At 30.9% G+C, this 24,532-nt stretch overlaps 3 protein-coding genes across 3 annotated transcripts; 2 read left to right on the forward strand and 1 right to left on the reverse strand.

Moving 5' to 3' along the window:
* Window positions 1-679: 679 nt before the first annotated feature.
* Window positions 680-7,455, forward strand: LOC113378651 (probable ATP-dependent RNA helicase kurz). Its single transcript, XM_026619213.1, is given in 9 exon segments — window positions 680-722; window positions 725-753; window positions 825-959; window positions 961-1,008; window positions 2,045-2,220; window positions 2,313-2,776; window positions 4,316-6,166; window positions 6,169-6,861; window positions 7,340-7,455. Coding segments are annotated over 9 exon segments (3,522 nt in total). The 3' UTR covers window positions 7,423-7,455.
* Window positions 7,456-8,114: 659 nt separating this feature from the next.
* On the reverse strand, window positions 8,115-11,390 carry LOC113378401 (5'-AMP-activated protein kinase catalytic subunit alpha-2-like). Its single transcript, XM_026618930.1, has 2 exons — window positions 10,295-11,390; window positions 8,115-9,296 (listed from the first exon to the last, which is right to left on the reverse strand). Exons 1-2 carry the CDS (start codon window positions 11,192-11,194, stop codon window positions 8,601-8,603), a joined length of 1,596 nt encoding a protein of 531 aa, XP_026474715.1. The 5' UTR covers window positions 11,195-11,390; the 3' UTR covers window positions 8,115-8,600.
* Window positions 11,391-15,157: 3,767 nt separating this feature from the next.
* LOC113378662 (ATP-dependent RNA helicase DHX36-like) lies at window positions 15,158-24,076 on the forward strand. Its single transcript, XM_026619218.1, has 10 exons — window positions 15,158-15,169; window positions 15,296-15,610; window positions 16,671-17,042; window positions 17,099-17,268; window positions 17,357-17,709; window positions 18,909-19,124; window positions 19,597-19,957; window positions 21,531-21,707; window positions 22,926-23,432; window positions 24,001-24,076. Exons 1-10 carry the CDS (start codon window positions 15,158-15,160, stop codon window positions 24,074-24,076), a joined length of 2,559 nt encoding a protein of 852 aa, XP_026475003.1.
* The last annotated feature ends 456 nt before the right edge of the window (window positions 24,077-24,532 follow it).

A 24,532-nucleotide genomic window follows, 5' to 3' on the forward strand; every position in this document is an offset into this window, starting at 1 on the left:
GTAGGTCTAGCCGTTCCGAAGATACATGACAAAAAGAACCAAAAACGGTAATTCAGTTTTTAAGAAAACGGAGCGTCCGATTTGAATGATTTTAAAAACATTTCACTTGTATTGACAAGGTGAAGAACTGATTAATTTTTGGAAAGGCACATCTAGCAGTTTCGAAGATCTAGTAAAAAAAGTAAAAAATACCATTTTGAGGTCAAAAATGATCAATAGACATATGCACATCAAATTATCAGATATTTTATGAAGATTTTAATAATGTGTATCAATTTTGTTTACATTTCTATGGGTTTTGTAACATCGTCTGTCCGTTAGACGGCGACGCGGCGCTTACGCGCTTCGATGTTGCGTCTGCATGCAGCTAAAGCAGTGCGATTGCTTTGAAAAAAGTTCAAACTTTCCAAATAATTTCAAACTAAAAAAAGCATTTTTTTTTTCAAAAATTTAAAATTTCTCAAAAATCTAATTTTTTAAATTTACAAATGCCGTTAACAATTTTGTGGTGGTAACCGATACAAACTTCACTCCGTAAAAGAAACATCTTTGACATTTGTAAACACGTTGTATATGTCAGGTTATGTTGAAAATAATAGTTAAATGTTTTTAAGAGATGTAAAATAATATAAATGTAAATAAAATAAATAAAGTTGTGTTAAAAACAAATTAAAACAAAATGGTGAAAAAAGGCTATAATTGGAAAGCACGTCAAGTGGTTGAGACAAAATTGATAATACTGCTACTCGAAAGGTGTTTTTATAAACAAAATATATTAGTATCTTGTTAATAACTTTATTATTCATTCTATTTTATGTTTATAGATACAAGTTGAGTTAGAAAAAAGCGAGTAGTATAACAATTATGACCAAAGTAATGAATTAGTGATACCTTCCAAGAAACGTGAAACGAAATTAAAAAATAAAATGAACATACGAAGAAACTTTTATCCAAAACACAAAGAAACGATTGGAGAAAATTGTTGACAAGAAGAAAAAGAAAGAAAATGTATGTATGACAACAAATGCTATATAATATAATATTGTTGTTCGGAAAGTAACTTCCTTTTTTATACACATTTTTGCACGTAATTTTCGTACAATAATCAATTACTTTAATAAATTATGTATTGGCAGTTTTGATCGAACATTTTTTGTCATATTTCTGGTATTAGCATAATTCCGAAATCATAAATGTTTTGGTTGTTATTGGCAAGAAACTGATCAAAGTGCTTTTTGACAGGCTGATTTGAGGTAAAGATTTTACCACCAAAAAATTTTTTTAGTGACCTGAATAAATAATGGTCCGATGATGGCAGGTCTGGAGAATATAATGAATGTGTCTTTGGGTCCCATTCCAGCTTCAAAAGCTTCTGGCGATTGACCAAACTTTTGTGAGGTCTTGGGTCGTCTTGATGCAGGACTATACTTTGCTTGTGGGTTAATTCTGACCTTTTCTATTGAAGTATATCATTTAGTTTATACAGCTGATGACATAAGGCATTCGAATTGATCGTTATGTTATCCTGGAAAAGCTGAAAAATGAACAACTTCTTTAAAATCTTACCAAACATACTGCATCACCTTTTTCTGGCAAATTTCAGCTTTGCATCTGTTTTGAGCAGGTTCTTTTTTTTTTGTTTCATGGACAATTGCGTGTATTGTGTTCCTTACATTCCATTTGAAATTCCTAGTGACAATTCACTTCAAAACCTCATCATTTTCAAGACTTTTTAGAGGCAAATCGCGGACGCTAGGGCGATAATGCTTTCCGTATTTAAAGTGGCACCATCCAAAAACTACTGCATGTAATCAATTAGAATTTTTTACACACAAGACTTAAAATATAAGTTTTCAAATCATATAATAATTATAGGGCTTAAGTGTGATGTTAGGTTCAGAAAAATATAGTTAAATTCTGGTGGTAAAAAAATGAAGTGACTTTCCTAGCAACCTTATATATACAATATAGTAGTATGTAATTTCTATGGATGTTAAATAAATAATCATTGTTCAATATTTTTTAATATTATTGATGTTAACAGAGAAGCGCCCTGTTAGAAGCTTTGGCTAGCGTTCAAGTACCCGAAAGTGAGCTAGCTCAATTGACCCCAATTGCCCTTGTTCAAACAAAAGGCTTGAAGAATTTTAAAAAAAACATTGAATCAAAACCAGCAAAAATACAAGTCTCCGATGAAAAAATGTTAAATTCTCAAGTGTAGCAGGTGAAGAAAACAATTATTTTAATAAGTGTGTGGCGATTTCTCAGAAAACTGTATTTATATATATTTTTAGGTAGTAGAAAAAGAAGTATTTGTTGAATAACGTAGCTGATAAACAACAGAAATTAGAGTTCAGTCATAATGATATTGTTAACTCTGATAATGATGATGAAAGCTCCGAAAGTGAAATAACTGATCCAGAAAATGATGATATTACTACAAAAAGTGATGAAAATGCAACACCTGATGACAATGAAATTGAATCCGTTGATGAGATGATTAATGAAAGTCCTCAAAAGGAAAATGAGGTTGATAAAAATAGCTTGAATGAAGAAATGGAAACAAATGTGGAATTAAACAAAGATTTAAACAAAGGCAAAACAAAGCCAGTGAAAGTGGCTCAAGCTGTTGAAAAACGGCCTGCAATTTTTGTGGAAGTTAATAGAGACCCCGAAATACAAGCAGTTAGATTAAAATTACCCATTTTAGGCGAAGAGCAAGTGGTTATGGAGTGTATAAATGAAAACAATATTGTCATATTAGCTGGAGAAACAGGTTGGTACTTTAAATCAAATTGTACATTTGCATAAATAGAACCAATACTAAATTTAAGTGGCATTTTGCCTTAAAGTAAATCCCAATATGTGTAATAAATGTCTTAATGAACCAAATGAGATTTAGCTATGTAGATAAAATTTTTAACTATTTATTTTGAAAATAAAGTTTTCACTTACCGGTTTGCACTAATAACTAATTAATTTCCAATTAATATCTTTCTTATTAATAATTTATATATTTCATAATTTATAATTATATTAATTATAGTGCACAAACACTATAAGGCTTGTATGTCCTAAAATTGTAGTTGATTATTTCAAATTTTAATTAAATTATATAATGCAACCAATTTATGTGGTACTATTTAGTGCCAGAACCCTATCGCCATGTTAAATTTCATTAAAAATGATATTAGTTTTTTGAAAAAAAAAAAACAAATTATTTTGTGAAAATTAAGCATCTGCTATAAGAAAATACTGGCACAATTATGTATATCATGTACATAGTGTTTGATATTATTAATTTACTAGTGGGGTGCATGGCATTGTGTCTTAAGACAAATTGCTAGAACTTTCCGTACCGTAACTAAAAATCTTGGTACGGAACCCAAAAAAATTTACACAAAATGTGTACAAATTATTGAAATCTCTACAAAAAATCTGATAATTTGAAGGACATATGTCCAATAATCATTTCTGACCGCCATTTTTTTTTTTTAACTTATTTTCATTGAGAGTACATAACCGCTGGACCTGCTTTCTCAAAAATTTGAACAGTCTTGTTAATACAAGTAAAATGTCTTTTGAATTATTAAAATCGGACGCTCCGTACTCTTAGAAACTGAGTTACCTTTTTTGGCACTTTTTGCCCTATCTTCGGAACGGCTAGTCCTGCCTTCGCCAAAAACTAATCAGCACGTCTCCTTATCAATACGAATCTAAAGTTTTTTGAATACTTGAAATCGGTTGAACCATGTTCCCGAAATCGTCGGCGAAAAGTTTGTATCCGCACACACATACATACATCCATCCATTTTTTTCTAATGTATGTCGAATTGTTCAGAAACCTCTGAAACGTAAGGATATATAATAAAAATTTTCATTTTCAATTTTTTTGCGATTACTACAACTTACCCTACGGGAAGTTAAAAATAATGGCAACATTTTTTACACTAGTAGAGAAGTTTTGTAGACAGATATAAAGATCTATTTAGAAAATTATGAATTAATTTCTGTGAACCATGCACAAATTTATAATCTTATGATCGCAAAATTTTTGGAAAACGGTCACAAAAAAACACTTCAAGGCTAATTTCAAAGAAATGGCTTTGCTAATCGTTTCGCAAACCTAATCGCCGCTTCTCCTTATCAATTTTCTTATCAAGGACAAAAAATCGAAAACCAGCTCGCACTCGTACTTTTTCCAAATGTTGTCTCATTCGATTCAGAATGACTTCAAACTCCGAGAAAATATAAAATTACTAAATCGTTTTTTTGGCAAAGTAAATTTAGTAAACATTTATTTTTTTCATTTTAGGTAGTGGTAAAACAACGCAAGTACCCCAATTTTTATATGAAGCAGGATACGCAAGAGACAAAGTAATTGGAATCACAGAACCTCGCAGAGTAGCTGCCATTTCAATGTCAGAACGTGTTGCTACTGAAATGAACTTATCAAATAAAATCGTATCTTATTTAATACGTTTCGAGGGTAATACTACACCTGAAACAAAAATAAAATTCATGACTGATGGTGTACTTCTTAAAGAGATTCAAACAGATTTTGCATTAAAAAAGTATTCAGTTATTATTTTAGATGAAGCGCATGAAAGGAGTGTATATACTGATATATTAATTGGACTGTTATCTAGAATTGTTCCCTATAGAAATAAACATAATGATCCATTGAAATTAATTATTATGTCTGCTACTTTAAGAATTGAGGATTTCACTGAGAATACACGTTTATTCAAAATTCCACCACCTGTGATAAATATTGAGACAAGACAGTATCCAGTGTCTATTCATTTTAATAAAAAAACACCTGATGACTATTTATTAGAAGCATTTAGAAAAACTGTTAAAATTCATACAACCTTGCCAGAAGGAGGTATTTTAATTTTTTTAACTGGACAGTTAGAAGTGAATTCATTGATGAGAAAATTGAGAAAAGCTTTTCCTTATAAGAATATTAAAAATTCCACTATCAAAAACGATGAAGAAAAACCTGAATTGGATTCAGATGGTGAAGTTGTGGAATGGAGTATGAAGAAAGCGATACGCAATGCCAAGAAAAGGCATAAGAAATTAAGAACTGAGTTACCAGAAGTTAATTTAGATGACTATGATGTTCTAAGTGACGATGCAGATGCAGATTTGAAAGAACTTGATGATAAAAATGATTTGTCTGATGATGAAGAATATATGAGCTTGGTAAATTTGTCAAACACACAGCCCTTATGGGTGCTACCAATGTATTCACTATTACCTTCTCATAAACAAGCTAAAGTCTTCAAGCCTCCGCCTGAAGGTACCAGGTTATGTGTAGTATCAACTAATGTAGCAGAAACATCTTTAACAATACCTAATATAAAATATGTTGTTGATGCCGGACGACAGAAAACTAGAATTTATGACAAAATCACTGGTGTAAGTGCCTTTGTTATCACATACTGCAGCAAAGCTGCTGCAAATCAAAGAGCAGGTCGTGCTGGTCGTACTGGTCCTGGACATTGTTACCGACTTTATTCCAGTGCAGTCTTCAATGACCAATTCAAAAATTTTGCTGTTCCTGATATTCAACGTAAACCTGTAGATGATTTGATGTTGCAAATGAAAAGCATGGGAATAGATAAAGTTGTTAACTTTCCATTTCCATCTGCACCTGATCTTCTTCAATTGAGATATGCAGAGACTAGGTTGACACTTTTAGGTGCTTTGCAATCCAAAACGAAAAATAGTTTGGAAAGTGATTATACTGCAAAAATTAGTGCTCTAGGAAAAGCCATATCAGCATTCCCAGTAGCGCCGAGGTTTGGTAAAATGTTAGCATTGAGTCATCAACATGATTTGTTACCATACACCATTTGCATGGTAGCAGGATTATCTGTTCAAGAAGTCTTGCTAGAAGTAACATTGGACAATGAAGGACAGCAAAAATCGAAATGGGCTACAACAAGACGTTCTTGGGCTGGTACTGGAAATTCTTTATACATGGGAGATCCCATGGTGCTTCTTCGTGCCATAGGAGCTGCTGAGTACGCAGGAAGTGTTAATAAACTGGAAGAATTCTGCACGCAAAATGGTTTAAGACCGAAAGCAATTACGGAAATTCGCAAGTTAAGAATACAATTAACCAATGATATAAATTTAAACATGCCAGAATTAAATTTATTGTCGATCCCAAAATGAATCCACCATCAGATTTTCAAGCTAAACTTTTAAGACAAATTTTATTGAGTGGTCTAGGAGATCATGTAGCTCGTAAGATCAATGAAAATGAATTAAAGGAAAATGAAGACAAAAGGAAATTCAAATATGCTTATAAATGTTGTGAAATGGAAGATCCTGTTTTTATACATTCTTGTTCAGTGCTCAAAAAGAAAGTACCAGAATGGGTGGTGTACCAAGATATATATGAAACCAGACTTGGAGATAGTACTAAAATATTTATTCGTGGTATTACAGCTATTGAACCAGAATGGCTAACTAAATACGTACCTTTATTATGTAATTTCAGTGAACCATTGAACGATCCCGAACCTAGGTATTGTTCTAATAAAGGCAGAATATATTGTCATGTTAATGCAACTTTTGGAAAATCTGGTTGGACTTTACCAGTGTCTGAAATAGAATATCCAGATAATTTGGATAGTTATAAGTGGTTTGCATACTTTTTATTAGATGGTGTAGTTTTTGAGAAGTTATCGAAATACAAAAACAGTTTATTATCAAAACCTAATACAATGACTAAAAATTGGGCAAGATTGCTTCCAAGGACTGATGCTTTATTGAAAACACTTGCTGCTAAATTAGTAAATACAAGAGATAAATTATTAGAAGCTTGGAAGACTGATTCTAAATGTAAGGGTTTGTTGTATAGATATAAAAACATTTGTAAGTAGCCTTAAGGTTGCATGAACTTTCCAATACCGTTTACATAATCAATTTAATTAATAAGAATTGAGGTTCAACTTTTTAGGTAAAATGTTCAAAAATAAAATTTTCACTTCACCATGTTTTCCAATTGATGTCTTTCAAACAGACTGATTACAATAATTGTATAAATTAAATTAATTTGTTTAACACATTTCATTTCATCTATTTTGAGTTTTAATATCCATTTTATTTAAGTGTGGACGTCAACGGTAATCAGTAGTTATCTACGAAACACGGAATATATTCTTAGTTACATCGAATGGGTATTAAATTTTTGAAATCGGTCCAACGAAAGATCGAAAAATCGACTTACGCACACATATACTTTTTCCAAATTTGATCTCAGTCAATTCAGAATGACTTGAAATGTCGAGAAAATTAATAAAACTTAATTTATTTTCAGATCTGTTATCCGCTTATCAAATGTGGATTCCACAATCAGCACATAGTGAAGTTGCTCTTATTTGGCCGCCCATAAGTGATTAGAATTAGAATGAATTAAAATTGAATGAACTGAATGAATTAAAATTATAAATGAAATATTTATACTGAAATATATTATTTACATAGTAACTTCATATATTTTTTCTTTTTATATTTAACAATAATTTATAACATAATATTTATAAAATCTTTTATGGCATTTATTACTATCATAATAAAGCAAAGCTATTCTAGAAGGACTTATGGTTCAAATAAACCGGACTGAGGCACACAAGAAGGTAAATACAATTATATTTTTCATTTTAAACTTTAAAATCTATATTATACATAGCTATGGTTAAGATAAAATGTGTTCAGTCCACAATACGGTGGTACCCTGACTTACGAGCGACTCACGTACGAGTGTTTCGAGATACGAGCCGCCAAAGAAGCGGCTTGTTTGCTTAAACCAATGAGCAAAATTTGAGATACAAGCTTCGAGCGAGTCAGAGTTTTCTTGGAAAATGTTAATGGTAAAATGAAAATATGAAAAATTTCGTCAATTGTGACAAAGATTTTCCTAACATAGAAATATTTTGTCTGTTTTATGATAGTAAATTATTTCATAGTTAGTAATTTAATTATATTTTAATATTAATTGTTTAATAACATGCAAATTAATCGAGAATTGTTTTAATGTTTGATATTTTAACATTAATTGTGATTGTGCAGATATTTATTAATTATATGTTAAGTTCGCGTGTTTTGCTTTTTATTAAATAAAAATTAAGTATTATTTATATTCATGATCATGGGTTAAAAAAAACCATGTCTCTTCAATTAAAGTGTGAAGTAACACAAGTATTGTGTTTAAACAGGAGTTTTTAAAGGATATAACTGCAGCTAAGGCCTACAGTAATTTACAATAATTTACAAGCAGCTTTCTAAGCTCCAAAAGTTTGTGAATATAAATGAATCCAAAACAGAGTTTGTTCAACAAAACATGTCTAACTCTCAAACAATAATTAAATAAATGACAAGTAAACTTATTTTAAATGTCTAAGAAACTTAACAAACTCCACAGTATTAATGGCATTTTAATGTAGTTATATGAAAAATGTTGCTTCAAGATTTGAGGCAATTCGATATCCAAGAGTGGTTACGAAACAAATTAAACTCGACTGTCGGGGTACCATTGTATTTTGAATTCCTCCAATTATAAGTGAATAAATCTGAATTCCTTAATGGGCCAATTTTATAATAAGTGCCGCGCACATTTCAAAAAACTCCATTGTATGATGTCCAGAAATTGTGGACATTTGACTCTGCATTCCAGTAGTGCCAGCACTGTCTAAAATTTCATCACCGGTTTCCATCTCTTCAGTACTCAAAGACTTGAAATCCAGAAGATAACTCTTATGATCGACTTGGTATAATTGTAGAGACATTTTAACATATTTATCACTCAACTTAGTCTTGTCCCTTACTCTAACATGATATGGATTAATGACTTTCCATTCATAGTCCAATGCTTTCATTGCTCTGTATACCTCAAGCATAATATCAGATGGCTTAGATTGAGATCTAATACCCAAATGCCATTTCGCACGTTTTACAGGGGGTCCTTTAGCGGCATTTCCCTGGAAATTTGGTATACGCTCACGCAGTGGAGCAATTCTTTCAGGATGAGGTTTTCCAGTTGTGGAATTTTCAGTTGCTGAATCATTTTTGTGGTCTGCCTTCTCATTAGGGCTATAACTTACAGGTGGTGGAGAGCCAGCGACATAAAAATCTTTCAGTTCAGCTTTAGCAGCTTCATCGGCTATTCTTTTGTTGTCTATTACTAAGTGGTATGCTATAGCTAATTGATCATGAGGGTCCCCGCTGAGTAATGCACTGTGGACCTCAGATTCTTTAACACCGAATTTTTCACATACCTATAAGCAATTTTATAATTTAATATCAAATAAATGAATGAAGTAGCTGTAAGTGGCATTTTGCCTTTAAGGCAAGTTACATTGACTTTTCGATATGTGAGAATAGTCGACTTAATCGTCAATGAAAGGTCAAAAATCGGCTTTCTCTCTCACATACACACACACGCTCATTATACTTTTTCCAAATTCGGTCTCATTCGACACAGAAAGGCTCGATACGTCGAGAAAACATAAAATTAAGTCCGGTGCACTCGACGCCAGATTTTGTTACTTAGCAACGATGTGATAAATCATAATTTACGATCTTCCCCGACATATTTTACGATCTTGCCAACCAGATTTCACGTTTAAGCTCTCTATTCACAACGGCAGTATGTCGTCGGAAACTGATTTCCCAACAACTCCTGTCTTCGAAAATTCGTGCCGTATTTTATGATGTTCTATTCGTCGATTAATGAACTGTTTTGTGGCCGATACTTTCAGTGACCAATAGAAAAGCTGTATTTTGTCACGTAAATATCAATGTGTACTTGATTCATGTACTTCGACTTTAGAAGCGTTCAGTTTTTATTTTGTGAATAGCTATTGTTTATATAGAGCGATGTGAAAAATAATTAGTCATAGGGAAATGCAGTTCAATAAGTTTAAAATATTTAAATTACCGGAAAAATTTCAAATATACAATGCTCTATTTGTACACTTATAAGCATTAGTGCATTTTAGGCCTATAAAATATGAATTGGGAAATTCACAGTATATATTTATAATAATCAATTTCAAAATGCTTCAAATTCAAAATTATTAGTAATCATAAAATAATGAAAATCTGGCGCAAAGTTCTTGCTCACATTACCAGGAAACTTAACAGAAATCCTGTTACAAGAAATATTGGCGTCGTGTGCACTGGGCTTTAGCAAATCGGATTTTTTTGCAAAAGCAAAGTTCTCCTTCGCAAAGTTAAAAATTTAATTAAGATCAGTATAATTGTTATTAATTACCTCAGCAATTGCAATAGTATCAATAACACTGCTATCCTGCTCCACAGGAGAAGGAAATAGATAAGCAGGCAAATCCTTTTGGAACCACTCATGATTCTTAACATCATCAATTGCCGCTCTTTTCATAGGATCTACTTGCAACATTTGACACAGAAGGCTCACAACAGGCTTGTGCAAATATTCAGGTATTGGAAAAATTCCTGATTTAATTTTTCTAAACAGTGTCGGAACATGTTCGTCATCAAAAGGTAATGTTCCACATAATAAAGCATATAATATAACACCGCAGGACCAAATATCAACTTCAGGTCCTGCATATAATTTTCCTGAAATAACTTCTGGAGCAGCATAATTGGGAGATCCACAACTGGTTCTTAAAAATTCACCGTCCATCATCATGTTGGATAAACCAAAATCAGCTATTTTAACATGCATGTTGTGGTCCAGTAATAAATTTTCGGGTTTTAAGTCCCGATGCACTATCATATGTCTATGACAATAATCTACACCAGATATTATCTGTTGGAAAAATCTTCTAGCTTCATGCTCTTGCAGTTTCCCATGTTTTACAATATAATCAAACAATTCACCACCGCTTACATACTCCATTATCATAAAAATATCAGTAGGTGTAGAAATTACCTGGTATAATTTAATAATGTGTGGATGTCTGAATAGTTTAAGATTCTGTATCTCCCTTCTAATTTTTCCGACGACATCTAAACTTTTAATTTTTTGACGATTCAATATTTTCACAGCCACTTTATGTTTTGTCAATTGGTGTTCGCCAGCTTTAACTTTACCAAATGTGCCTACACCTAAAGTTTGGCCTAGAGTATAGTGGCCTATTTTAACTAAAGGGGCTTGTTGGGCCGATAACGGCCCTGGTTTTTCTGCCATTGGTATTCGACTCAAACTCCCATTGCACTTAACGTATATTAATTAGAGAATAATTCCCACTTTGTATCTTTGTCAAGTTTATTATCAGTTATTAAATTCTATTAAAAGTTTTATATAATTGAATGTGCCAAGCAGCACGTAAAATGGTAAAAAATTGACGAATTTAATACGCAATATTCTTAGGTCAACAATGGACAATTTGACACTTGTTTGACAGCTGCCATGTTTAATCAGCTGACAGATAGAGGTCGACAAGAATAAACAGTGTTGACTAGCGAGATTCAAATGATTCGAATCAGAAAAAAACTGATTCGAATCATCTGGGACAAGCCGAATGGACAAAATAGTTAAGACAAAAAAACGATGTATTAATTTAGTAGATGTATGTAATTAAAATTGAGTTTAACCAATGTACTCGTCAAAATAAAGGTTGCAAATATAATATAACTGCTACAAAAATATATTGCAAAAATTATTCAGATTCTAATCAGAATCTGTGCCGAAGCATATGTACGTTTTTTGATGTTTCGCAAGTAGCTACTGATTACAGTTGACATCCACACTTAACAATAATATAAATTGATTGCCTTTTTCACGGTGATTTAATACCCCCTTATATATTGTGATATTTAATATTCATATTTGAATATAACGGTTGACAGTGTCCATCCTGACGTGTGAGCTCTATGGATATGCAATAGTGATAGTGTCCGACCCTGGCAAGGTAAAATATGTCTCTGACGTCTCTGACCAATCAGAGTTAGGTGTTGAATATAAAAGATATATTGGAAGGAGGAGCCTCGACAATATGAAAAGAATATAGTAATGAGTATATTCAGAGCATTGTGTGAGCTGGTGTGAGCGATTGCTGTCTGATATTTTGGAGTTGTTAAATAAATTGTGTAAAGTAATACCGGGTTAGTTATTGACATTTATTCAACAAAATAGCAAGTTAGTTTAAAACGTAAGTGTGTATATATATTTTATATTGTGTTGAAATATTTTTGAGGTAAGCTACTACATTTCTACATTGAATTTCATGTTTTACAATTATTACTTTGATTCAGATTATTATTATTTTTTTAGTTATTTAGTTATTTATTATTATTTTATTAATTATAACTTAGATTTGAAAAAAGTGTCAATTTTTTTGTGCACAATTTAAGCCACAATCTTGAATCGCTTTTAAACTTTAATCAAAAACTGTTTCAAAGATGTAAGTTTAGAATTGCGTTGGTTAGTTTTTGGTAAAAATCGGCCATTTTTTCGTAATTAAATATCGATTTTTTTTACGATTCTGATGAAACTTAGTATAACGAAAGATTTCACAGTTTGAAATATTATACTAAAATATTATAGGTCTGCGATAAACGGTTGAATTATAAAAAATCATAAGCGATTCTAAATCATATTTACGTTTCACAAGTAGCTACAGATTGAAGTTAACGACCATACTCAAATAAATTTCATTTTAAGAACCCAAAATGGATGAATTTATATTATAAACAAATTAATTTAAATTATAAAATTACAAATGATATAAGCATAGATAAATAAGCATAATGGATTTAAGTATGTTCGAAAGACATCAATTGAAAATCGTATTGATATTTTTTAGTGGAATTTAAGTAAATTGCTATTTTTTAAATAAATAATTGATTATTTTATCTAAATATGTATTTGAATATAAATTTTTATTGATTTAGATGATTGGATGGTGGATAAGTATCGGGAAGTTCATGCAACTTGCCTTAAGGCAAAATGCTACTTACAACTGGTTATATTTATATTATTTTTATGCTTATTAAAATGTATGTTCATACATACATGACATTGTACACATACATACATACATTGTATGACAGTCAATATTCTCGTCTTAATGTGAGTTGATTCGAATCAAATAATTCAATTCAGATTGATTCGAATGACTGGAATTATGTTCATGCATCTATCGACATATTTTTATCTATGTTATTTAAAGATATTAAATAAATCAAACAATTCAAGTTTTCGAATCTATATGAAGGAAATTGTTTATATACTGTTTGTGCTCGATCACGCATTCCTGCGCTACGCTTATAAACAAAAATCTAAACAAATTCCAATTTGTTATTAAGACGGAAAATAGCGAAACGTATTTCGTGGTTGTATTTAAAAAAAGTGCTCGTTCGTTAGGTGAGGCACGCCTTAACGAACAAGCACGAACCACACGACGAAAAATATGCAAGTAGTTATGCTTTCGCTTGGCGATAATTCAGTCTGCGTATGTTAAAAATCTAAACAAAATTCCAATTTGTTATTAAGACGGAAAATAGCGAACGTATCTTTCGTGGTTGTATTTAAAAAAGTGCTCGTTCGTTAGGTGAGGCACGCCTTAACGAACAAGCACGAACCAACACGACGAAAAATATGCAAGTAGTTATGCTTTCGCTTGGCGATAATTCAGTCTGCGTATGTTGTTCGTCGTGTTCGTTCGTGCTTGTTCGTTAGGTGAGGACGCACCTTTACGTTTACTTTAGTTGAATCATCGAGTGAAATATACCAATCAGTATCGCAATATATAGGTTAAAAAACAACAGTATGTATCGCTTATAAGCATAACAGTATGTTTTGAATTTTTAGTATATAAACTATATAAAGCAGCCTTAGACAACATGAGAATCTAAAATATTCATAACGAACTATCGAAATATGTTCAGTACATTTCTCAGTTCTGCTTATAATATATATATATATATATATATATATAAATATTTTTAATTTTTCTAAAATTTGTCATCTCTCTCCTTTTGGGGGCAAACTCACACACAAAAATATACTATGACAAAGTTATAGTAATCGCAAAAAATCGAAAATGAAAATGTTTATATATCTTGACGTTTCAGAGGTTTCTGAACATTTTGGCATACCTTACAAAAATGGTGTATAAAATGTGTGTGTTTTTTTTGTCTATCTAAGTCACCAGTCTGGGGGCATTACTTCGTGGGGGGAGGATCTAGAATGTTATTATTCTTAACTTGATTTAACCATTTGCCCTTTCTTTTTCCATAGAACGCAGGTCAATTAGCACCTCTCTCTATGTGTGTATGTGTGTGTGTGTGCGGATACAAATTTTCGTCGACGATTTCAAGAACACCGATCAACCGATTTGAATAATTAAAAAAACATTCGATTCCTATTGATAGGGAGATGTGTTAGTTTTGGCAGAGGCATGCTAGTCGTTTTGGAGAAACGACAGAGGCATGCTAGTCGTTTTGGAGAGGCAGCAGAGAGAAACGGAAAGAAAAAGAAATCGAGTTTTTGAGAGAACGGAGCATCCGATTTTAATAATTCAAAAAACATTTTACTTGTATTGACAAGATAAACAACTGGATTTTTGGGAAGGCAGGTCCAGCTGTTATGGACTCTCAATAAAAATAAGTTCAAAAAATGCCATTTGGCGGTTAAAAATGTTTATTGGACATATGTACATCAAATTAGAGATTTTATCAATGTGTACACATTTTTTGTATTTTTTTTTTGGGTTTCGTACCAAGATTTTTAATCACGGTAATCTATGGTTACAGCAATTTGTCTTAAGGCACGATGCCAAGCACACCACTAGTCTAATTTGAATTATATACAATATGCATTTCTTTATGTTTGTATTACACATCGCATTTTAGGCGCGTAATTTGAATTAATCATATTCTGTTTGAAAAATCAGGTTCTCAGTGCAATTAAAATATCTTCTTTATATCTAATTGATATGATTGGCAATTATTAATAACAATCAATATATGAACACAAACAAAAGCTTAAATATATATTTTTTCTTTTGAAGAGAGGTTTGACAAGTATTATAGATAAATAAACATGACATAAGTAAACTTTAAGCTATTTCTGAGAGGTTATGATATACAAATTAAATATATATATATATATATATATATATATATATATATATATATATAAATAGCTATGAAAGCAAAAGTAAGTATAAATAGCATATATTTATTAATAATATTGTTATTCGCTGTTCTTAATAGTCCTGCATTTAGTCTTGCTATTTCTCAATGGATCTATAACCTTTATATTAATATTATATTACTAATGCAGGCAATGAGCAGAGGAGGTCACAGGGGTTCTAGAAGAGGTTTTCGGACACCTGTTAATTATCCACCTAATAATAGTTCCGATGATGATGAAATTAACAAAAATACTGAAACAAGTAAAAACAAGCGTCCTACAAAATATTCCCCTGCGAGCTATAACTTCAATTTGGGAAGAGGGAATGATGGTCCATCATACCACTTCCGTAAACGGTTTCAGAAGAATAGGGGTGGACCTCCTGCAGATGTACGTGCAGGAGATAATATTTCGTGGTACCGTGATCGTATAAAGAAGGAACAGCAACAAGAAAATATGAAAAAGGTAGTTAAGGAAAAGATATTATATATATATATATATATATATATATATATATATATGTAGCAGCAAACATTATTTAGCCATATATGCAAAATTGTGGATGTAGAAGTTAGCAAATTATATAGATAGTTTACCCACTGCAATTTTTTGTTAATTCTGTTTATTTGTTGTTTTACCTTGTACAGTTTTTTTAGAATATTTATAGAGTAGTAAAAAGAATTACTTAATTATTGTTAGTGTGTAGAACATCAAAATTTCTAGTTAGTAAATATAATTTATACAGACTATCTTTTGCTAATGCACCTAACCTCTCTTTACCCTCGGTTCACTCTTATATATATATATATATATATATATATATATATATATATATATATATATGTTAAAGAAGTTAGTTTTGATGTTGAGAAATATGAGTAAGTTCTTCAAGGGCATACATCAAATAAAAGGCAAAGATTTAGAAGTTAATCTTTAATTTTTCCAAACGTTTCGACATAGTATTTTATGTCATCATCAGTGGATATAAATATGGTCTTACATCAGTAGCTAGCGCAAGGCACATAATTTTGCACTATCATATATACACTAACTTGTTTTTTTATTATTTTGTTGAACAGAGCATAGCAAAATATTTGTGAAATATATAATATATTTTGCACAGAGCTTTGCAAAATATATTATATATTTCACAAATATTTTGCTATGCTCTGTTCAACAAAATAATAAAAAAAAAAACAAGTTAGTGTATATATGATAGTGCAAAATTATGTGCCTTGCGCTAGCTACTGATGTAAGACCATATTTATATCCACTGATGATGACATAAAATACTATGTCGAAACGTTTGGAAAAATTAAAGATTAATTTCTAAATCTTTGCCTTTTATTTGATGTATGCCCTTGAAGAACTTACTCATATATATATATATATATATATATATATATATGCATATGTGTTTGTGTATGTATATATATATATATATATGCATATGTGTTTGTGTATGTATATATATATATATCTATGTGTGTGCACGCATTCATAATAATTCTATTTTTAATTTAAGATACCTGTAATAAGAATCAGCCAAAGAAAAGTTGATAAAATAAGCTCGTTGCTCAATACACCTGATATAAAAAAATTTTCATATTTATCTGAGCATTGTATGCCCTATTACTTTAAACAATTAGCTTCTAATGAATCATTTGAAGAACGATTAGAAAGGGCGAACAAAAATAAAATTACACAAGATGATGCTCTGAATCAGGAACTGCAATCAGAGTTTATAAATAAACATGACAATATGACTTATAAAACAATGCAAAAGTCTCGCAAGGCTTTGCCTGCGTTCCAGATGAAGGACCAAATATTAAAACATATTCAAGACAATCAAGTTACATTAATAAGCGGTGAAACTGGATGTGGGAAAACAACACAGGTAAAGATAATGAATATTCTTCTACAATATAACAAGTTATAATGAATATTTTTCAGGTAGCCCAATTTTTATTAGATGATGCTTTAATGTCTGGAAATGGCAGTGTATGTAAAATTGCTTGCACTCAGCCCAGAAGAATCAGTGCAATTTCTGTTGCAGAAAGAGTGGCATCCGAAAGAAATGAAAATTGTGGTGTAAGCGTAGGATACCAGATTCGACTTGAAAAGTTAGTTCAATATTTTTAATCTTGAATAATTATTATGTACTTATATTGTATGACATTTGCTAAGACTAACTTTTATATTCTACTTCAGAGTTATGCCCAGAAAATCTGGTAGTATATTATTTTGCACCACTGGAATACTTCTACAAACCTTAGAAAGCAGTCCTGTACTGCAGGAATATTCACACCTCATCATCGACGAAATACATGAGAGGGATGTTAATTGCGATCTGCTATTAACAGTTTTAAAAGAGAACATTATTCCTCATCGAAAAGATTTAAAAGTGATATTAATGAGTGCTACATTGAATGCAGAAATCTTCTCAAATTATTTTGATAAATGCCATATTATTACAATACCAGGTTTTTGTTATGATGTTGAGGAATTTTATTTGGAGGACGTGTTAGAAGAATTGAACTTTTACAGTTTTAAAACTGCTACAGGTACAGATACAATGGATCTTGAATCTTAGATTTGTATATATTGTATATAAATAAAAACCAAAAAGTTTTTTATAAAAATATCATCAGCTAAGAACATGATCTTCAATAGAAATAAACAACTAGTTGTATATTGCACTTTGCCTTACAGCAATTTGCATAAACTTGCCCCGAGGTATCGAAACACATAGTCAATAAAGAATAATTTTTCTTCTAACCATTTCATAATTCGAGGAATGGGCTGCATATCATTTCATTCCATACAAAACTTTGATTGAATTGCGCACTATCTAAAAGACAATATTAAGAGCTAAAACTTTCAGAGAATTGTTTTTTATCAATTTGAAACCATTTGAGTCCTTGGGAGCAAGGAAATTAGAAAATGTCATTAAGGACCACCCTAATATGTATATATATGTATATATATATATATATATATATATATCAATTTAGAAATATGAACAAACGGCACTCTTTTGCAGTTATTTATTAAATAATATTAATTTTACTTACTGGTGAGCACAACCAGTAAGTATTTAATAAATTGGTGCAAAAAAGAGTGCAATTTGTTCATATTTCTAAATAAATATCTTACCACTCAGAATACATTTGTTATATGTATATATATATATATATATATATATATATATATATATATATATATATATTGTAGAGCTTCGAACAAAGAATCCAAAAAGTAATAAAAAACAAAAAATATAGATCATTGCATGTAATATTTCATAATATAATTTCAACCATTTGTTAATATTTTTTGTATTTTATTTTTAATAAACTACCCCTCGTTTCTAAATGGCGTGATTTATATTACGATTCTTTAAATCATATGGCCTATATTTTATTATTTAACATTTAGTTTATTATTTATTTCATTTTATTGGTGTCGGTTTCAATTGTACAATTTCTTTTCAATTTGTGTGTTGTGTCTTTTTCCTAGTTTGTATTCATATTTTTATTTCTGTGTAACTTCTAGTAATCTATAGTAATTCTACTAGAAAAATATTTAATCCAGTTATTTTTAATTTTAACTTTCTACAATATTTATTAGAATTTCTTTACTGAATAAAAACATACAAACAGTGTCGAAAAAGTGTACATATATAATAAATATGTAGTTAATTATATATTGTTTTTATTTTGACTATTTGTCTATATGTATTACATAATATTATACTTGAACTCAGGTCACAATGCAAGAGAAATAGGAAAGGCTTATAATGATCAGATATACAAAGAAATGTCCTCATATATACAAAAAAATAAGAACAAATTTAGTAAAAAAGTTATACAAGCTTTACTTAATCCCCTCTCAGAAGATATCAATTTGGAACTAATTTCAAAACTGATATGGCATATTTGTGATACACAGCCCGATGGAGCTATTTTGATATTTCTACCGGGTATGAAAAAATATATTTAATATTCAAATACAGTAGAACTCCAATTATCCGAACTCCAATTATCCGAACTCCGACTATCCGAATCGCCGATTATCCGAATCACTTTCAGAAAAAAATATGTCCAAAAAAAGTCTAAGTGCGCTATTATTCTTCCACCAGCAAAGCCAGTGTAGGCACATTGTTTGTTTTGATTTGACGGAGATGTTTACAAAACAATGGTTTTTATTTCTAAACTTGTACATAAGTACATTTTATTTATATTTAAAACATGTGAAAATGTCATGTTTCTTTCATTTAATTCAATAAAAAAATAGTGCAATATCAAAACGTAACTTTTTTTCTCTCCAATGGCAATTTAAAAAAAAAACTCCGATTATCCGAATATTTGATTATCCGAATGGGTCCCAGTCCCCATTAATTTGGATAATTGGAGTTCTACTGTACCTATTATTAATTAATAATTATTCTGTAGGACTCGACACTATCTCCAAGTTACACAAATCTTTGCTGAGTGAATCTGATAAATATAATAAATCTGTCCAGATTTATCCTTTGCATTCCAAATTATCGACTGCAAATCAAAAGAAAATCTTCGAAAGTCCTCCAGAAGGTGTGAGAAAAATAATTGTATCGACAAATATAGCAGAAACCAGCGTCACAATCGAGGATATTAGATATGTAATAAATTGTGGCAAATCCAAAATAAAATCGTTTGACGCTGATTTGAATTTAGACAGCCTTAAGGATGAATGGATAAGTGTTGCTAATATGAAACAACGGAAAGGTCGAGCTGGTAGGACTAGGGAAGGAAAATGTTATCATTTGTTCAGTAGGTAGGTATAGGTAAATAGTAATAAAATATTGAAGTTGTAGTAAATTACTTCCTGAACAAAAAACTGTTCGAAAGATATTAGTTGGGAATCGCGTTGATTAGTTTTTAGTAAAAAAATCTTCGTAAATAAATGTTGAAAAAATTTAAGGTTACGATGAATTTCGTAGTCTAAAATAACATACTAAATAAATATTATAGGCTTACGTAAGCGTTTCATTCATCAAATTTCAAAATTTCACCGCGCGCTTGATCGATTCTACAATAGAACTCCAATTATCCGAACTCCAATCATCCGAACTCCAATTATCCGAACTCTGACTATCCGAATCGCCGATTATCCGAATCACTTTCAGAAAAAAATTGTCCAAAAAAAGTCTAAGTGCGCTATTATTCTTCCACCAGCAAAGTGTAGGCACATTGTTTGTTTTGGTTTGACGGAGATGTTTACAAAACAATTATTTTTATTTCTAAACTTGTACATAAGTACATTTTATTTATATTTAAAACATGTGAAAATGTCATGTTTCTTTCATTTAATTCAATAAAAAAATAGTGCAATATCAAAACGTAACTTTTTTTCTCTCCAATGGCAATTTAAAAAAAAAACTCCGAATATTTGATTATCCGAATATTTGATTATCCGAATCGGTCCCGGTCCCCATTAATTCGGAAAATTGGAGTTCTACTGTAATCAGAAGCTACTGATCTGTTGATTGCAGTTGACCTGTCGTTCACACCTAAATAGAATACATCTTTAGAACCCGAAATGGATGAAATGTAGGCTTGCATCGAATATTCGGTTACTGTTCGGTATTCGGTATTCGGTATTCGGTATATTCGGCACTCTTTTTGATATTCGGCCGAATACCGAATAGTTAAATTCAAAGGTTTACATAATATGAAATGAATTCGGTATTATATTTTGTATATATACTAATTTAAATTTTATTGATTTGAGATTGTAAACGAACACGTGAAGAACTCTTTCTTCAATATTCAAAGGACACGTTATTGTTATATGTTTATGTTATTTGTTAAGAATCATTACTAATCATTAATCAAAGAGAACAATAAATGTTTATGAAAGAAATAATTAGAAATACATTAATATATATGTACAGTATCGCTTTTTGATTTTTTTCTCTAGTACATATGTTATTTAAGTATTCGGTATTCAGCCGAATAGAATAAATAGCGTCAAATTTTCCAAATAAGAAAGAGTTACCGAATAGTAGTTGCAAGCCTAAAAATTGACATACATGTAGTACGTTAGTAATAGTAATTACTTCAATACGAACGAGTTTAGGCGCTATAAACCAGCCGAATAATTGCCGAATATTCGGTAATCGGCATTTTGCCGAATATAATATTCGTAGCAAGCCTAATGAAATGAAATGTGGTAAACAAATTAATTTATTCATACAATTATAGATATTACAAGTGCGCTTAAAAGAAATCGCATTGATTACTATTTCTTTCGGAAGCGAAAATTTTATTTTTGAAATAGCTGAATCTAAATTCTTTTTGACTAAGTTCTTAAAGCAAAATGCCGCTTACACCTTATTTTTTTGTAGACCGAGGATGACTTTGCTGAAAGAATTTCAGATGCCGGAAATGTTACGAATGAGAATCGAGGAAGTAATTTTGAAAATTAAGCTCTTGCAGCTTGGAAACATATCAGAGTTTTTGACGAAAGTACTAGATCCACCCGATGAGAAAGTTGTACAATTTTCTATTGAATTTCTACAAAGGTAAAAATAATTATATATAATAATAATAATGAGTAGTACTGCCGTAAGGCAGGTTAGTGAGCTTAGTTAAACTCGAACTCGATTTAGAGAGTGAGAAATTTAAGTAGTGTGAGAAATTTCCTATTTCTATTTCACACCGCAGTACCGAGATAGACTATTTTTCAATTGAAAACATATTATGATCTATATTTTCCATTGAAAATACATCGGTCCACAACGACATCGGGCACGGCAATCCTAATTATGTATATTACCTAGGACCCCATCCTAATTATATTATATATACATACATTTGTACCCCAACCAATAATGGTAAAATAGAAATATAAACTAGTGGGGTGGGTGGCATCGTGCCTTGAGGCAAATTGCTGGTACCGTAACGAAATGTTCGAGGATTACTGAATGTTTTCAAATAGATTATTATAAATATTGTAACATTGTCTAATATTTATAAATATTATATAAACTGAATTGCAGAGTTGAAATTATTTGTAAAGTATATTAGAACTATAGTCAGAATTAAAAATAAATATTTTCGATATACAAAAAACTAAAAAAAAAAAAAAAAAAAAAAAATGGGATAATTTTTTTTTTCCAAAATCGATTATTTTGTAAAGCAGAAAGTTCTTTGAATCATTTAAATCGGACGCTTCGTTCTCTCAAAAACGGCCATTTTTTACATATTTAGCTCCGTATCTTCAAAATGGCTGGGCCTGCCTTTGCCAAAAACTAATAAACACTTCTCCCAATCATTACTAATTGAATGTTTTTTAGATCATTCAAATCGGATACTCCGTTCTCTCAAAAATACGATTTCTATTTTCTGCACTCTTTGCTCCGTATCTCCGAAACGGCTGGACCTGCCTTTGCCACAAACTAATCAGCTCTTTTCCCTTTCAATAGGAATCGGATGTTTTTTGAACCATTCAAATCGGTTGATCCGTGCGCCCTAAAACGTGACTGGAAATTTGTATCCACACATACACACACACACACACACACACACACACACACATCCATTTTTTCTGAGGTATGCCAAAATGTTCAGAAACCTTCAAAACGTCGAGAAATGTAAAAATTTTCAATTCCGATTTTCGGCCCATTACAATAACTTACCCTACGGGAAGTTAAAAAATTCATCAGTTGTAATGATTTTCTTACCATAGAAGTATATTGGCTGTTTTATGTTAGTAAGTTACTTGTTTTTTGTAATTACAGATTAAATGCTCTAGACTCGGAAGAAAATTTGACTTTACTAGGATATCAATTGGCACAATTGCCAATGGATCCCCAAGTGGGAAAAATGATTCTGATGGCCTCGTTGTTCAGCTGCGTGCGGCCTATATTTTCTATAGCTGCCAGTTTAGCTTTTAAAGACGCTTTTGTTTATCCTCTGGATCGTGAGAGAGACGTAGACCGCAGTAAACGAAGACTAGCGAAAAATACCAGAAGCGACCATTTGATGCTGGCCGAAGCCCTATCTGGTTTCGAAGAAGCGCAAAAAAATGAAGAAGAAACGAGTTATTGCCGGGAAAACTTTCTAAGTGCTTCCACATTACGACTTCTTCAAAATATGACGAAACAATTTGGCGATCAGTTGTATGAAAAAAAACTTTTATACTCTAGTGACATTGGAGATCCAGTTAGTAACGTTCAGTCGACAAATCAAAATGTGGTGAAGTCCATCATTTCTGCAGGGTTATATCCAAATGTTGCTTTCATAAGGTAATATATATATATATATATATATATATATATATATATATTATATATATATAACGTATTAAAATCATTATATTATAATTTTTAGATCTCAAAAAAGTCGCAATGGAAAACCAATTTCTACTAAATTATACATCAAAACAAAAAAATCTGAGGAGCATGTTTATTTTCACCCCAACTCGATCAACTCCAAAGAATCCTACTTTGATTCAGAATTTTTTGTTTATCACAAAAAAATGAAAACATCTAGCATCTTTTTGTATGACACCACTATGGTATCGCCATTAGCTTTAGTTTTTTTCGGAGACAACATTTTTGCAGGGATTCAGGACAATGTAGAATTCATAAGCGTTAATGGATTCAAGTTTCGCTGTAGAAGTTTTTTGGCAAACCTCATTTTACAATTGAAGCAACATCTGGACAATCTTCTGCTATGCAAAGTTACACAAATAAAATTTGTCGACTGGAGAAATGAAAATGATGTTCACATAAAAATTTTGAAGTCAGTATTTCAAATATTTAAATATTTTTTCTGAATATTACAAAAATGATTAATACAATTATTTTGTAGATTGATTTCGGAGTTATTGTCTGAAGAAGGTGCATCGTATTCGGACTATGAATTTGAAGAGACTTCTTCGGATTGAGATTGAATGTCTTAATTAGACTTAATTGAATTAATTATATATATATATATATATATATATATATATATATATATATTTTAACCACCGATGGCACCAAAATTTCACCGACAATGCCAAAGATGTATGCAAGTTCCTCCTGATGCTAAACAAAACTGTTACCTGTGGAGGATGGTCAGTAGAACAGACGAAGACGTCCTATGTATTTGTTTATTTCATAATTTCTTGTACACTTGACATTAACTTAACAAAGAACTTAAATATGACTCCATTGATAACTAAAGTGCCTCTGCCTAACTCATATTGATCTGAACTTTATGGAAACTAAATGACCAAAGACTTCGTCATTGCAAGCCTTTTTAACAGGTCGCCCTCAAAGTCATTTTATAATCCTTGTTCAATGTCACTGCATAGTGCAACTCGATGTTTTACTAATAATAATTAATAATTAATTAATAA

This window comes from Ctenocephalides felis, unplaced genomic scaffold (genome assembly GCF_003426905.1).
Source record: "Ctenocephalides felis isolate EL2017-DRISC unplaced genomic scaffold, ASM342690v1 CF-g0.4_SCAFFOLD_01886, whole genome shotgun sequence".
NCBI classification, from domain to species: Eukaryota; Metazoa; Arthropoda; class Insecta; order Siphonaptera; family Pulicidae; genus Ctenocephalides; species Ctenocephalides felis.